This window comes from Microcebus murinus, chromosome 5 (assembly GCF_040939455.1).
Source record: "Microcebus murinus isolate Inina chromosome 5, M.murinus_Inina_mat1.0, whole genome shotgun sequence".
NCBI classification, from domain to species: domain Eukaryota; kingdom Metazoa; phylum Chordata; class Mammalia; order Primates; family Cheirogaleidae; genus Microcebus; species Microcebus murinus.
The window spans coordinates 92,477,250-92,489,611 of NC_134108.1; the positions used below are offsets into that span (position 1 = coordinate 92,477,250).

General features: G+C 41.9%; 1 protein-coding gene across 1 annotated transcript in view; it reads left to right on the top strand.

Moving 5' to 3' along the window:
• The first annotated feature begins 2,553 nt into the window (after positions 1–2,553).
• GCLC (glutamate-cysteine ligase catalytic subunit) overlaps positions 2,554–12,362 on the top strand; it is a 49,249-nt gene continuing 39,440 nt past the window's right edge. Inside the window, exon 1 of the mRNA XM_012780759.3 lies at positions 2,554–3,159. Coding sequence (XP_012636213.2) covers positions 3,010–3,159 — 150 coding nt within the window. The 5' untranslated portion in view covers positions 2,554–3,009. The remainder of the gene's footprint in view (positions 3,160–12,362) is intronic.

Here is a 12,362-nt window from a genome sequence, read left to right on the forward strand (position 1 = left end):
GTCTTCCGTAGCTCCGTGTCGGGGATTTTTGTTTTTTCCTTGTAACAGAACTGCTAAAGGCACCGAGGCGATCATGGTTTAAAATTTGGCATAAGGGCCTTGTGGTGCAACAGTGACTGCACCTGGTTTGGGATTGTCCAAAGACCTGGGACCCACGCTGGGGGGGTTCGGAATTCGGGGCCGAGGTGGGAGAGGCCCCCTTATGTGAGTGTGAACCGGAATCTGGAACAGAGGGACTCAAAAGTATAGTGTTCAACTCTCACTACGTTTAGCATCGTGTAGGGCTTTGGCCGGATTAGAACTTTATCTCCTAAATGCCCGTGCCCATGTTTCCTTTTTAAAATGAAGCTGGCACCTCTCCCTCTCTAAGATACGGGCTTCTCCGTGTAGCTGTGAGGAAAGGGCAGCAGGTGTAAGGGAAAAGTGTGTTTTGCAAAGTGTGACTCAGGGTCCGCGTCAGCGGTGTTTCAATAAAGTGGAATATGAGCCATGTATGTAATCTTAAATTTTCCAGTGGCCGCCTTTAAAAATTAAAAAGCAACAGGTGAATTAATTAAAGTAACATGCCACATCATATTTAACTCAAAATGTCCGAAATACTATGATTATCAACATGTAATCAATATAAAATTTTTAATGAGATATTTACATTCTTTTTTTGTACTAAGTCTTGGAATCCGGTATATTACACTCATAGCACATTTCTTGGGTCACTAAATTTTCATGGGAAATACTTGATCTATAATTTGATTTTATAAAATCAACAGTTGAAAAAGTGGATTCACGTTCCCAACTTGTTTCAAATTTAGTGAAAAGTTTTCCAATAACCAAAATGAAGTATCAGTTTTTAAATTTATATTTAAATTGATTAACTGAAATAAAACAAAATTCAGTTTCTCAGTCATGTTAGCCACATTTCAAATGCTCAATAGCCCCATGTTGCTGATGATGGATGGCTATCACGTTGAACAATGCAGGTCTATGAAATTGTGAGATGAAATTATGAGAATAACCAAATGATCCTTTGGATGTCTTACCTGCATGTCAAACACTTTCTCTCCATCTCCTGCTTTCCACAGAGAAGCTAACATTTATTAGACACCTACTGTATACCAAGCACTTTTCTAGAATTTAAAAGTACAAAAGGTGCAAGTCATCTCAATCCCAGAGGAAGTGACTATTATGAAAATATTTTTTAAAAGGATTCTATTTTTAATGTACAAAGGCAACCAAAATACAGAGAGGAATAACTGGAATTTAAAGGATAAACAGGAGTGTGTCAGGTAGAGAATTCCAAGCAGAAAAAACAGCACAGAGCCAGGACCTGCTAAGGTCCGGTAAGAGGGCACAAGGAGGGTGAGTGAAGCAGCTGAAGTTGTTGATTAGGCTATGGAAAAATCAGAATGAAATAAAATTGGCTTGGCTTCTATCCCTGTGTGCTGGGGACTGAAACATCATCTCCTGAGCTTCAACCCCTTAGCACGCCCCCACACACATCCCACTGTGGAAATCACAGCCAGACCTTGGATATCCATGTCCCCAAGCCCTGGGATGAGCACATCCAATATGAAAGCTGTAGGAGAAGAGGCTCCTACCATCATGTTTTCATTCAGCAATTAGTAAGTGCTTACCAGATGTTAACTCTGTAGTGCGAGGGAAGGGGCCATTTACACACTTTGTGTTCGCAGTACATGTATGATCTAGTTGATGTCACTTTTCTCAATCATGTCACGGCTCTGTCAACACATTTGTCGAACAATCACTTGGGGGCAAGGTACCTCCTTCCCTCCCTTTCTCTCTAAGATAAGGCCAACTCTGGGTATTCCTATTATCTTCTACCCCTATGGCTAGCTCAAGTGAACATCATTTTGATCACTTAATGGATGAATATTCGGTTCGGATGGAGGAGGAAATGTTGACAAAACCCTTTTTGTTGCAATGAATGGTGTCTGTGCCATCCAGAGAACATACATCATCAAATATTTAGAGAATAACAAATAATACACACATGGACAAATTGATTCCTCTTAATAACCAGGTCAATTTACTGACCATCAACACTATACACATCCTTACAACATCCATACAAAATAGGATTAATGCAGATAGGGAATGAACTTGCCCAAAGTCCTACAGTAAGTGGTGGAGCCTAGAATTGAACAAGTGTTTCATCTGACTCCCAAGTTAGTACGTTTCTCAACCCATTATGCCGCTTTCAGTCTCATTTTATAAGTGTGAGGCCCTTTCCACCTAAAAAATGTCGTGAGTTCTTCATTAACTCAAATAATCAACTTTCTTCCCTAACCTGGAGTATCTCTTTCGATTAGAGAAAACGGATTTCTACACGTCTCGTTTGCCTAAGGCGAGGCCGGCTGCGCCAGGCTTCCCCGAGCGCCCCGCCTGGCTCCGCCCAGACCACGCCTGCGCACACCTCCCTCCGCGCGCTCGGGACCCGGCGGCTGTCGGCCACGCCTCCCGTGGCGCCCCGCCCCCTTGCCCCGCCCCCCGCCCGTAGCCTATAAAACCCGGAGCCCCGGATTGTTCCCCGGAGCGGCGATCGAGCGGAGGCCGGCACTGGGCATGCTCCGCGGCGGCGCTGGTTTTGGTCACAAGTAGGAAGAAGCCAGTGCACGACACCGGCAAGGAGAAGCGGGACCCAACGCCGGGCGGCGGCCGTGGGGTCCGTTGCCGCCGCCTCGGCGCAGGAGCAGGGCGGGAGCCGGAGCGGGCGAGGGGCGAGGCCGCCGGGCCGAGAGCCGCCCAGCCTGCCCTCCTCCCGTCTTCTGCCTCTGTGTCCGCGCGGTGCGCCGGACCCCGGGTCTGTCACCTGGGCGCCAGGGACCCCCGCGCCGGGGAGCCGGGGCGGACGGAACCCTCCCTCCGCCGGCTGCGGCCCGTGGGCGCCCCCCCGGGGTGGAGCAGCCGCCGCCTTCTGCGGGCGGCTGAGTGTCCGGCTCGCGCCCGGAGCGAGCGGCCGCCGTCAGTCCCGAGGCGGCGGCGGCGGCGGCCATGGGGCTGCTGTCCCAGGGGTCGCCGCTGAGCTGGGAGGAGACCAAGCGCCACGCAGACCACGTGCGGCGGCACGGGATCCTCCAGTTCCTGCACATCTACCACGCCGTCAAGGACCGGCACAAGGACGTCCTCAAGTGGGGTGACGAGGTGAGCGCCCGCGGCCCCCGCCTCCGCCGGCCGCCCCCGCCAGGCCGCCCGCGCCGCCTTTGTCTGGGCCTGCGCCCCCGGCCGCGCCGCGGGGGTCCCCTCCTCGCCCGGGGCGGCGTCGCCGGCCGTCCAGACTTTGGGAGCCCTGCCCTGAGCCTCCTGGCCGGACTTTTCTCTCTCGTTCATTCATTCTTTTGGGTGTTCTCCTCCATTCACGAAACGCGGATTGGGCGCTGAGAGGGCGTGAGCAGGAAAAAGTGACAGTAGGTGCTGCGAATTTTTAATCTGGTTGCAGGTCGGCAGCTACCGGTACCCGTCGGGTCTCACACAATTCGCTCTCGGCGATGAGTGTGAAAGAGACCAAGTTGTCCTGGTAGGCCTGTTGCTGTTGGAAACCGGGGCTTCGGGATGTCCGCTTCTGCGCGCTCTCACGCAGGTGTCTTAAACCTCTCCAGACTTCTCATCCGTCGCCCTTCCACTCTATAGCCATAAACTGAGGCAAATAAATTGCGCCTCAGTTTTTCTGTGTGAGGGGGAAGCCTTCCTGATGCTGTTTAGTTCTAAACAGGAATACTTAAAGCTTCAAACTTAGGATTTGTTTGTGCCTTTTCCATTGCCTAGATCCAGCATCTGAACTTTACAAATCAGTGCTTCCACATGTGTGTTCTTCCTAGAGATGAAATGTCCGTGGGTTATCAATCAGTACGTCGAACCATTGTTTATTGGAATGATCTGGAAAGCAGCAGTGTTAAAACTGTTAAGTCTGTTCCGCTCTCTCTTCTTGCTTTTAAAAATCACGTGTAAATGCCCTAATTAAATTACTTCTTGAGAGGCCCATCTGTTTTTCATGTTGTTAGCTTTTGCCTTAGATGACTTGCCACCTGTGTAAATAGTTTATCTTCTGGTCAGTGTTGTTATCGCTCTTGGCCTAAGCGTCGAGGTGCTGTTACACCAGTGCAGAACATCTCCTTGCAAAAAGTTAGGTGTTTTTATTTCCAAGATTGGGAAATAATTCTGCCTCCTACAGCTGAAGGAAATGTGCTGTTTTAAGTTAGCAAATTATAATGACTGGTAATTCACATTTCTGCCAAAGTGGTTTGTCACACTTCTTTGAACAGAAAAAAGACATAGCATGTGTTTGGTGATAGTTTTTCAGTGTTAGTCAAAAGTTCATTGTTCCTTTACAGCATCTGACATATTCATTTGTGTATTGTGTGTCTCTAAGAGGAATATATAAGCCCAAAAAGGGCAAGGACATTATGCTGCTTGTTCACTTCTGTTTCCCTAGGGTCTAGCCTTCTGCCTGGTATAGTGGGCACATTGTTGTGGCCTGATGAATGAGTGACTGAACTGCCATTTAAGGTTCCTTCTGGACCTACAGGCGGTGGTGGCTGATACCTGTAACCCTAGCACTCTGGGAGGCCAAGGTGGGAGAATTGCTTGAGCTCAGGAGTTTAAGACCAGCCTGTGCAAGAGTGAGACCCATCTCCACTAAAATTAGAAAAATTAGCCAGGCGTTGTGTTGTGCGCCCGTAGTCTCAGCTACTTGGAGGATCACCTGAGCCCAGGAGTTTGAGGTTGCTGAGAGCTAGGCTGATGCCATGGCACTCTACTCAGGGCAACGGAGTGAGACTCTGTCTTAAAAAAAAAAAAAAAGGTTCCCACTGTAAGATAACTAGCCATTCTTGAGCAATTCAAAGGTAAAATTTTATGTGTGTTTTGACATTTATCTAGGCCTACCAAAAAAAAAAAAAAAGACTGTCTTTGGTAGTCATTGTCCCAGATAGAACTACATCAACAGGAGACCTACTGCACAGTTGTAGCACAGCAACTCACTCTAGGCCCCTCAGGCCTATTCATCTTTGGCCCATTTGCTGTATTCATGCAGAACTCTCTAGGAATTCTTAGTCTTATCCTTTTAAAAAATGTTTCTCCTGTTGGCAGGAAGACCATTTAGAAATGTTTTAAGTAAGTTGTAGTTGCATAAACTGAGAAGAGTTGAAGAGGAGGGACTTTGAAATACATGTCTCCACTTAGACAGGCTTCCATGGAGGGAAGGTTTGTAATGGGGTTGTCTCCTCACCCCACTCCCAAAGGTCAGGGGGAATGGGAAAGGGTGGCAGTAATTCAAACTTGTATTATGCATCTATAAGGGGAGACACCTGGGCCCAGCATTTCAGCCAGGTGATAACACTTCTTGAAAAGATTATACTGGGCAGACCTGCGGAGACTCTATTTGAGTTGTACTAAGGTTCTAATAGTTGACTGGATAGTGCTGCTCTTATGTTAAAATGTCTTAAAAGGTGTTCAGTGAAAACTTTCCTTATTGTCTGTTGAGACTGCATCTTCAATTTCTTGTTCCAAATATTGTCATAAATGAAATACAAAGATAGGAATTGAATTTTAAAACTTGACTTGATGCTTTCTCTTTTACCAGCATTTTGCTAATTATTTTATGATGTATCCTTTCTATCCTAGATTTTTTTTTCCCACATCTTCCTTTGCATTCCCTCCCCACACACTAACATATTAATGTCCTTGGAGTGGGGAGCTTACTGCTTAATAGAAACTATGAGGTAGGAAAGTTGTCTTAAATGAAAAACAATCTGCTCATTTATTTAAATTATGCTTTAATGATGTCTCTAGGTAGAGTGTAGAATTTTTGAGAAGAATAACATTCCTGCCTTCAAGTGTAGACAGTCTAATTGGAATTAGGCAGCCTGACACAAAGGGAAGAATTAAGATTGTGAGGACTGCCCAGGGGGTTAGAAATAAGCCCCACCCTACTTTTTCCTCCGAAATGGCACTTAAGTGAACCCTTGGTCTGCCCTCAGTTCTCTCTCACCCTTGACCTGTGTGTGGGATGCAGATACTAATTCTCCATTGTGGTATCTTTACATTTCTTATGGACAGAGAGAAGGTGTGATGTTCTCTGGGGAAGTCTCGTGCCTGAGTATTTGATACCTCTATTCCTGTAGCATTACGTCAAAGTAATCTAATCACCCTTCCATGGGACAGCATTTTTCAAACTATAGGTCATGATCCATTAGTGGGTTGAGAAATTTTGGAGATTCCAGCCAGGACTTTTTAAGGGTACAATACAGTATTGTTAATTACAGGGACAACAGTGTAGAGATCTCTAGAACTTGTTCACCTTACATAATTGCAACTTTGTACTCATTGATTAGCAATTCTTCATTCCCACCTCACCCAGCCCCTGGCAACCACCATTGTACTCTCTGATTCTATGAGTTTGACTATTTTAGATACTTCATATGAGTGGAATCAAGCTGTATTTGTCCTTCTAGGACTGGTTTATTTCACTTAACATATATCCTCAAGGTCCATCTAAATTGTCAATGTATTACAGGATTTCCTTTTTTTAAGCCTGAATAATATTCCATTGCTTGCCTGTACCACATTTTCTTCATTCCTTCATCGATGAACATTTAGATTATCTCCACATCTTGGCTATTGTTAGTGCCACAATGAACATTGGAGTGCTAATATCTCTTTGTCAACCAAGACTTTAAAAAAAAAAAAAGAAATGGAGTATATGAAGAATATCAATTTATCGTACATAGTAAGAATATGTAAAACTTTTGAGTTATTTGAGGGTATGTGTGAACATCAGGGGTGTATCAGGTTGCATGTAAATTATTTTTTACTATGGTTCAGTTAAGGGAGTTTGAAGGCCACAGTCTCACAGAAGGCTTCCTTGATGAGGTGAGCCTTGTGAAAAAGAACAATTACCACTAATCTTTGCATGTAGTGGGAATTTACTATTGCATATACCTAATACAAGTCTAAAGACTGGTCAGAAGCCTAGAGGATCAGACAAGTGAACTTGTTTTTATGCAGAAGCCTTGGGAAATAACTCAGAAACAGGCTAGTGGCTGGGCAGATAAAAGTAGAGTAGGGTGTGGTGGGTGGTGTGGCCCCTGGAGATGAAAGACAGCCCTGCTGGACAGAAGATTGGGTTTTAGATGTGATATGTTGGACTGTATTGACATATCAAGATACTGCCTTTTGTGGTTTGGTGATGGTCTTACAGGGCCATGAACTTGGATTAAAAAGGGAAAAAAATGAACCTTAAAACTGATCATAGGTATGGTTGAAGTGAGAGCCTGTCATTTTAGAAATGCTCAGCCCTACTTCCTAGGACAGTGTCTGTCTTAGTAGGGCAGTATTTATCTCTTCACACCAGAAAGAACCCTATATTTGGGGTTCAGTTAGTGTTCTAGTCCTAGGCCTGCCAAACTGCCTGTGGGATCTTGAGCCTTAGTTTCCTCATTTGGAAAGTGAGAGGGTTGGACTACTTCTCTGATCTCTTCCAGCTTGCACAGTTTGAGTAAGATTTTTAATAATGTACATATTTCAAACCAGAATTTGTTACTCTTTGGAATTCACATGGATGTATTCTTCTGATTGCTGAGTAAAGAGAAGGCTGCCACCAATCACTGAGGTGAAAAGAATTGTATTATAAATTGTATGCTGCTATTTGGAACTCATTTTCTAGTGACAGCCTCCCAGATGAGTGTTTGTTTCACTTTTTTTTTTTTTTTTTTTCTGAGACAGAGTCTCACTTTGTTGCCCAGGCTAGAGTGAGTGCCGTGGCGTCAGCCTGGCTCACAGCAACCTCAAACTCCTGGGCTCAGCGATCCTTCTGCCTCAGCCTCCCGAGTAGCTGGGACTACAGGCATGCGCCACCATGCCCGGCTAATTTTTTGTATATATATTTTTAGTTGGTCAATTAATTTCTTTCTATTTTTGGTAGAGACGGGGTCTCGCTCAGGCTGGTTTCGAACTCCTGACCTTGAGCGATCCACCCGCCTCGGCCTCCCAAAGTGCTAGGATTACAGGCGTGAGCCACCGTGTTTCACTTTTAATATGACAGGTCTTGACTCTGGCCACCATTTATTCTGTTTTTTGGGGAAATAGAAGTTCTAATTCCTAGGTGCCAGGACAATTTTGCCTAAGGACAGAGGGTGGAGGGTGCTAGGGAGAGGTGAGGTTGGATATTCCTGGGTGCTCTGTTGCTTGCTAAGAATGCAAAAAAATACTTCCCTGCACATCTCACAACTTTTCAGATTCGAGTTTTGTTTATAATTTGGGATGTGCACATCAAAAGATCTAGGAAATCTATGATGTAAATGTGACAATAAATATGTGACTTTTGATTTTTGCTCATCACTCGTGTTAGCTGCTTGCCAGGCCTTTTCAGCTATTTCAGAATTGAAATCTGTCTGACCCCAGATCCATTTCTTAAACATTATACCAGGTTTTGGATTATTTACAATGCATGAGATTTCATCACATTTCCTTTTATGGAGTTCTAACTGTACTTAAGTTGTAGAGATGTCAGAACACATTTGAGGGCAATCATGGGCCAGGTGTGGTGAGTTGTGCCTGTAATCCCAGCACTTTGGGAGGCCATGGTGGGAGGTTTACTTGAGACCAAGAGTTTGAGACCAGCCTGGGCAATACAGCAAGATCTGTCTTTATAAAATAATTAAGAAATTAGCTGGGTGTGGTGGCCTTGGAGTGATTCCTGTGAACTTATTCTTTTTTTTTTTTTTTTTTTTGAGACAGAGTCTCGCTTTGTTGCCCAGGCTAGAGTGAGTGCCGTGGCGTCAGCCTAGCTCACAGCAACCTCAAACTACTGGGCTTAAGGGATCCTCCTGCCTCAGCCTCCCAAGTAGCTGGGACTACAGGCATGTGCCACCATGCCCGGCTAATTTTTTGTATATATTAGTTGGCCAATTAATTTCTTTCTATTTATAGTAGAGACGGGGTCTCGCTCTTGCTCAGGCTGGTTTCGAACTCCTGACCTCGAGCAATCCGCCCGCCTCGGCCTCCCAGAGAGCTAGGATTACAGGCGTGAGCCACTGCGCCCGGCCTCCTGTGAACTTTGAGAGGAAAATGCAATGTGTTTTAAATGTTTGAGTGTGTTCTTATGTATAAAAGCAAGAAGGAAGTTATTAAGGGCTGGTATATATTATATGTTGAATTTGGACTTCCAATTTGACTATGCTAGGTTCAGAATGCTGAAGTGATTATTTTGAAAATGCATAACTTATTAATAAGCTTATGATCCTATAAAAAAAAGTCTTGAGATATAAATCTAGAATGGACAAAAGCAGTCATTTGAGTCTAAGTGAAGGCTTTGTGTGGCCTTGAGCAAATTGCTTAATCTTAACTTTAGTTATGTCATTTATAAAATAGGGACAGTAATACCTTTCAGATATTATGGAGGTTAAATGAGGTAATAGTGAAATGTTTTACAAGTTAAGTAAAGACTCAAATGATAGCGTAAATGGTTTACTTAGAAATCTTAAAATATCCAATATATCTCATTTAAATAGCCATGGTCATTGGGAATGAGACACTTCATGTATATAGGGTTTTTTCCCCAACTAACTGAAACTTGCTCATTCAGATATAATTGCATTCCATTAGCTTAGTAATTTTTGGTATTTCTAAGTTGTATTTCAAAATCTAAATTGGGTTTCAAAAATGCATTGACATTGACTTCTTAGGATAAGATATTGAGCACAAATTATTTTTAATAGACATTACAAAGATTCAGATTTCTTCTGTAGGTCATTAGGAATCCTATAACACAAAATACAAAGTTGTTGCATCTTTCTATTTTAGCTGTTACTGGACACTGATTCAACAGCATTTATTGACCTGCATCTAAAGTACAGTGGTGAAATCAAGGGAAAAAAGTGCAACATGGTTGTAACCTTCTGGTGGGGTTTTTGTTTGTTTCAAAATTACTTTTTTTACCAAGAGATTCTTTTCTGAAGGTTAGGAAACCAGATATCTGACCTTTGTGTATATTAGGAATTAAAGCTAAGAATTTAAGTTTGGTTTAAATGTGAGCTTGACTACTGCTTTTATTGTTCATCTCATTTTTGTTTTCTGTTATTTTTGTATTATATAGTTTTGTGTGGATTTTCTTTTTAAACTAATTTCATTGATTTATAATTACATATGATAATATGCACCCATTTTGTACATCCAAGTATACAGTTCATTGACTGTTAGCAAGTATATATAACCAGGTGTCTGCCACCACACTCAGCAAATATAAATATATATAAATATAAAACATATGTATGACACTGGTTATGTGCACTTTAGTGTTGTAAGTTCAGTGAATTAGGTATAGCCAGTTTGTAGATGTCTTTGTGTAGTTCTGGATAAGTAGTGGTTTTGCTGTACTTTAAAAGCATGAAGAAAGTAAAATGGAAAGGGTTTGTTACTCTTGTATACCTAGCTCCTGTAGAAAAATCTTTCACTGTTGAATTCCTCCATGTGAAGACCTTACTGTCTGCAGTGGCAAGCAGATACATTCATTGATTAATACTCTGTATATAGCCCCATTTTGAAGCATAAACCTAAGTAAAGTTCAGTAAGACCCTATATCTTGAGAAAAGATGTCACAATGTTAATTGAGGCCCAAACATCAGAATTTGTGTTTCTGAACATTTTTACATAGTCAAAGCATCTGAATATATTGTTCAAGTTAGAAAACTATATATACAGGGCATTACTGATGTTGCTGGTAATATTTGATGGATCATATCCTAATGAGCTTGCTAATTAATCTTTGTTTCTACATTCATGATATAGCTGAGTTTTTTAAACAACTTTATTGAGGTATAATTGACACAAAATTAACTGCACATATTTAAAATATACAATTTGATGGTTTGATATGTGTACACCTGCAAAACCACCACCTCAGTTAAGATGATAAACGTAGCCATCATTTCTAAAAGTGTGCTTATGCCCCTTTGTAATTACTTCCTCTTCATACCCCCAGGCAGCTGATCTGCTTTCTGTGACTGTAGCTTAGTTTGCATTTTCTAGGTTGTTATATCTAGGAAGTCATACAGCATATACTTTTTTGGTCTGGCTTTTTAAACTTTGCATAAATATTTTGAAATTCACCCATGATGTTGCATATGTGAATGGTTTATTCATTTTAATTGCTGACTAATACTTCATTCTGTGGATATTCCACAATTTGTTTATTCATTCACCATTTGTGTTGTATCTAGTTCACCATTACAAATAAAACTTCAAAATTAAAATTAATATGCAAGTCTTTTTATGGACTTATGCTTTTCTTTATCTTGATTATTTCCTGGGAGTGGCGTGTTTTTAACTTTTTAAGGAAACTACCAAACTTTTCCAAAGTGGTCATGCCATTTTGCATTCTCACGAGCAGGCTACACCAGTGCCATTTCATTCACATCCTTGCTAACACTTAGTATGGATAGTCTCTTTAATTTTAGACATTCTAATAATAGGTTCATGGTGGTATTTTATTGTATTTTTAATGTGCATTTTCCTAAAGATCAGTGACGTCAAGTATCTTTTAACATGCTTATTTGTCATTTGTATACATTTTTTTGTGAAGTATGTTAAACATCGTTTGTCTATTTGAATTGTTTGTTTTCAAACTATTGAGTTTTGAGAGTTCTGTGTATTCCGGATGTAACTCTTGTCAGATATAAACTTTGTAAGTATTTCCTCCCAGTGTGTTTTCATTCTCTAAATAGTGTCCTTTTTTTTTTTTTTTTTTTTTTTTATTGAGACAGAGTATTGCTTTATTGCCCTGGCTAGAGTGCAGTGGTGTCTTTATACATAGCTCATTGTGACCTCAAATTCTGGGGCACAAGCAATTCTCCCACCTCAACCTCCCGAGTAGCTAGGACTAAAGGTGCACACCACCACGCCTGGCTAATTTTTCTATTTTTTGTAGAGACAGGATCTCATTCTTGCTCAAGTCTCAAACTCCTGACCTCTAGTGGTCCTCCTGCCTTGGCCTCCCAAAGTTAAGAGTCTTCTGAAGAACAGTAGTTCTTAATTTTTATGAAGTCCAATTTGTCCATCTGTTCTTTTATGGATCATGCTATTAGTGTGGTAGCTAAAAAATCTTTGCCTAATGCAAGGTCACAAAGGTTTTCTTCTGTGTTTTCTTATAGAAGTTTTATAATTTTAGGTTTTACATTTAGGTCTATGATCTATTTTGAATTGCATATATTTTTGTGTATGATATGTGTATGTATTTTTGTGTATGTATGAAAGTTTTTTGGTTTTTTTATTATTTTTTTGTATTTAGAACCATTTGTTGAAAAGGCTATCCTTTCTCCACTGCCAACAGAGCACTGCTTTTGTCTTTCTAA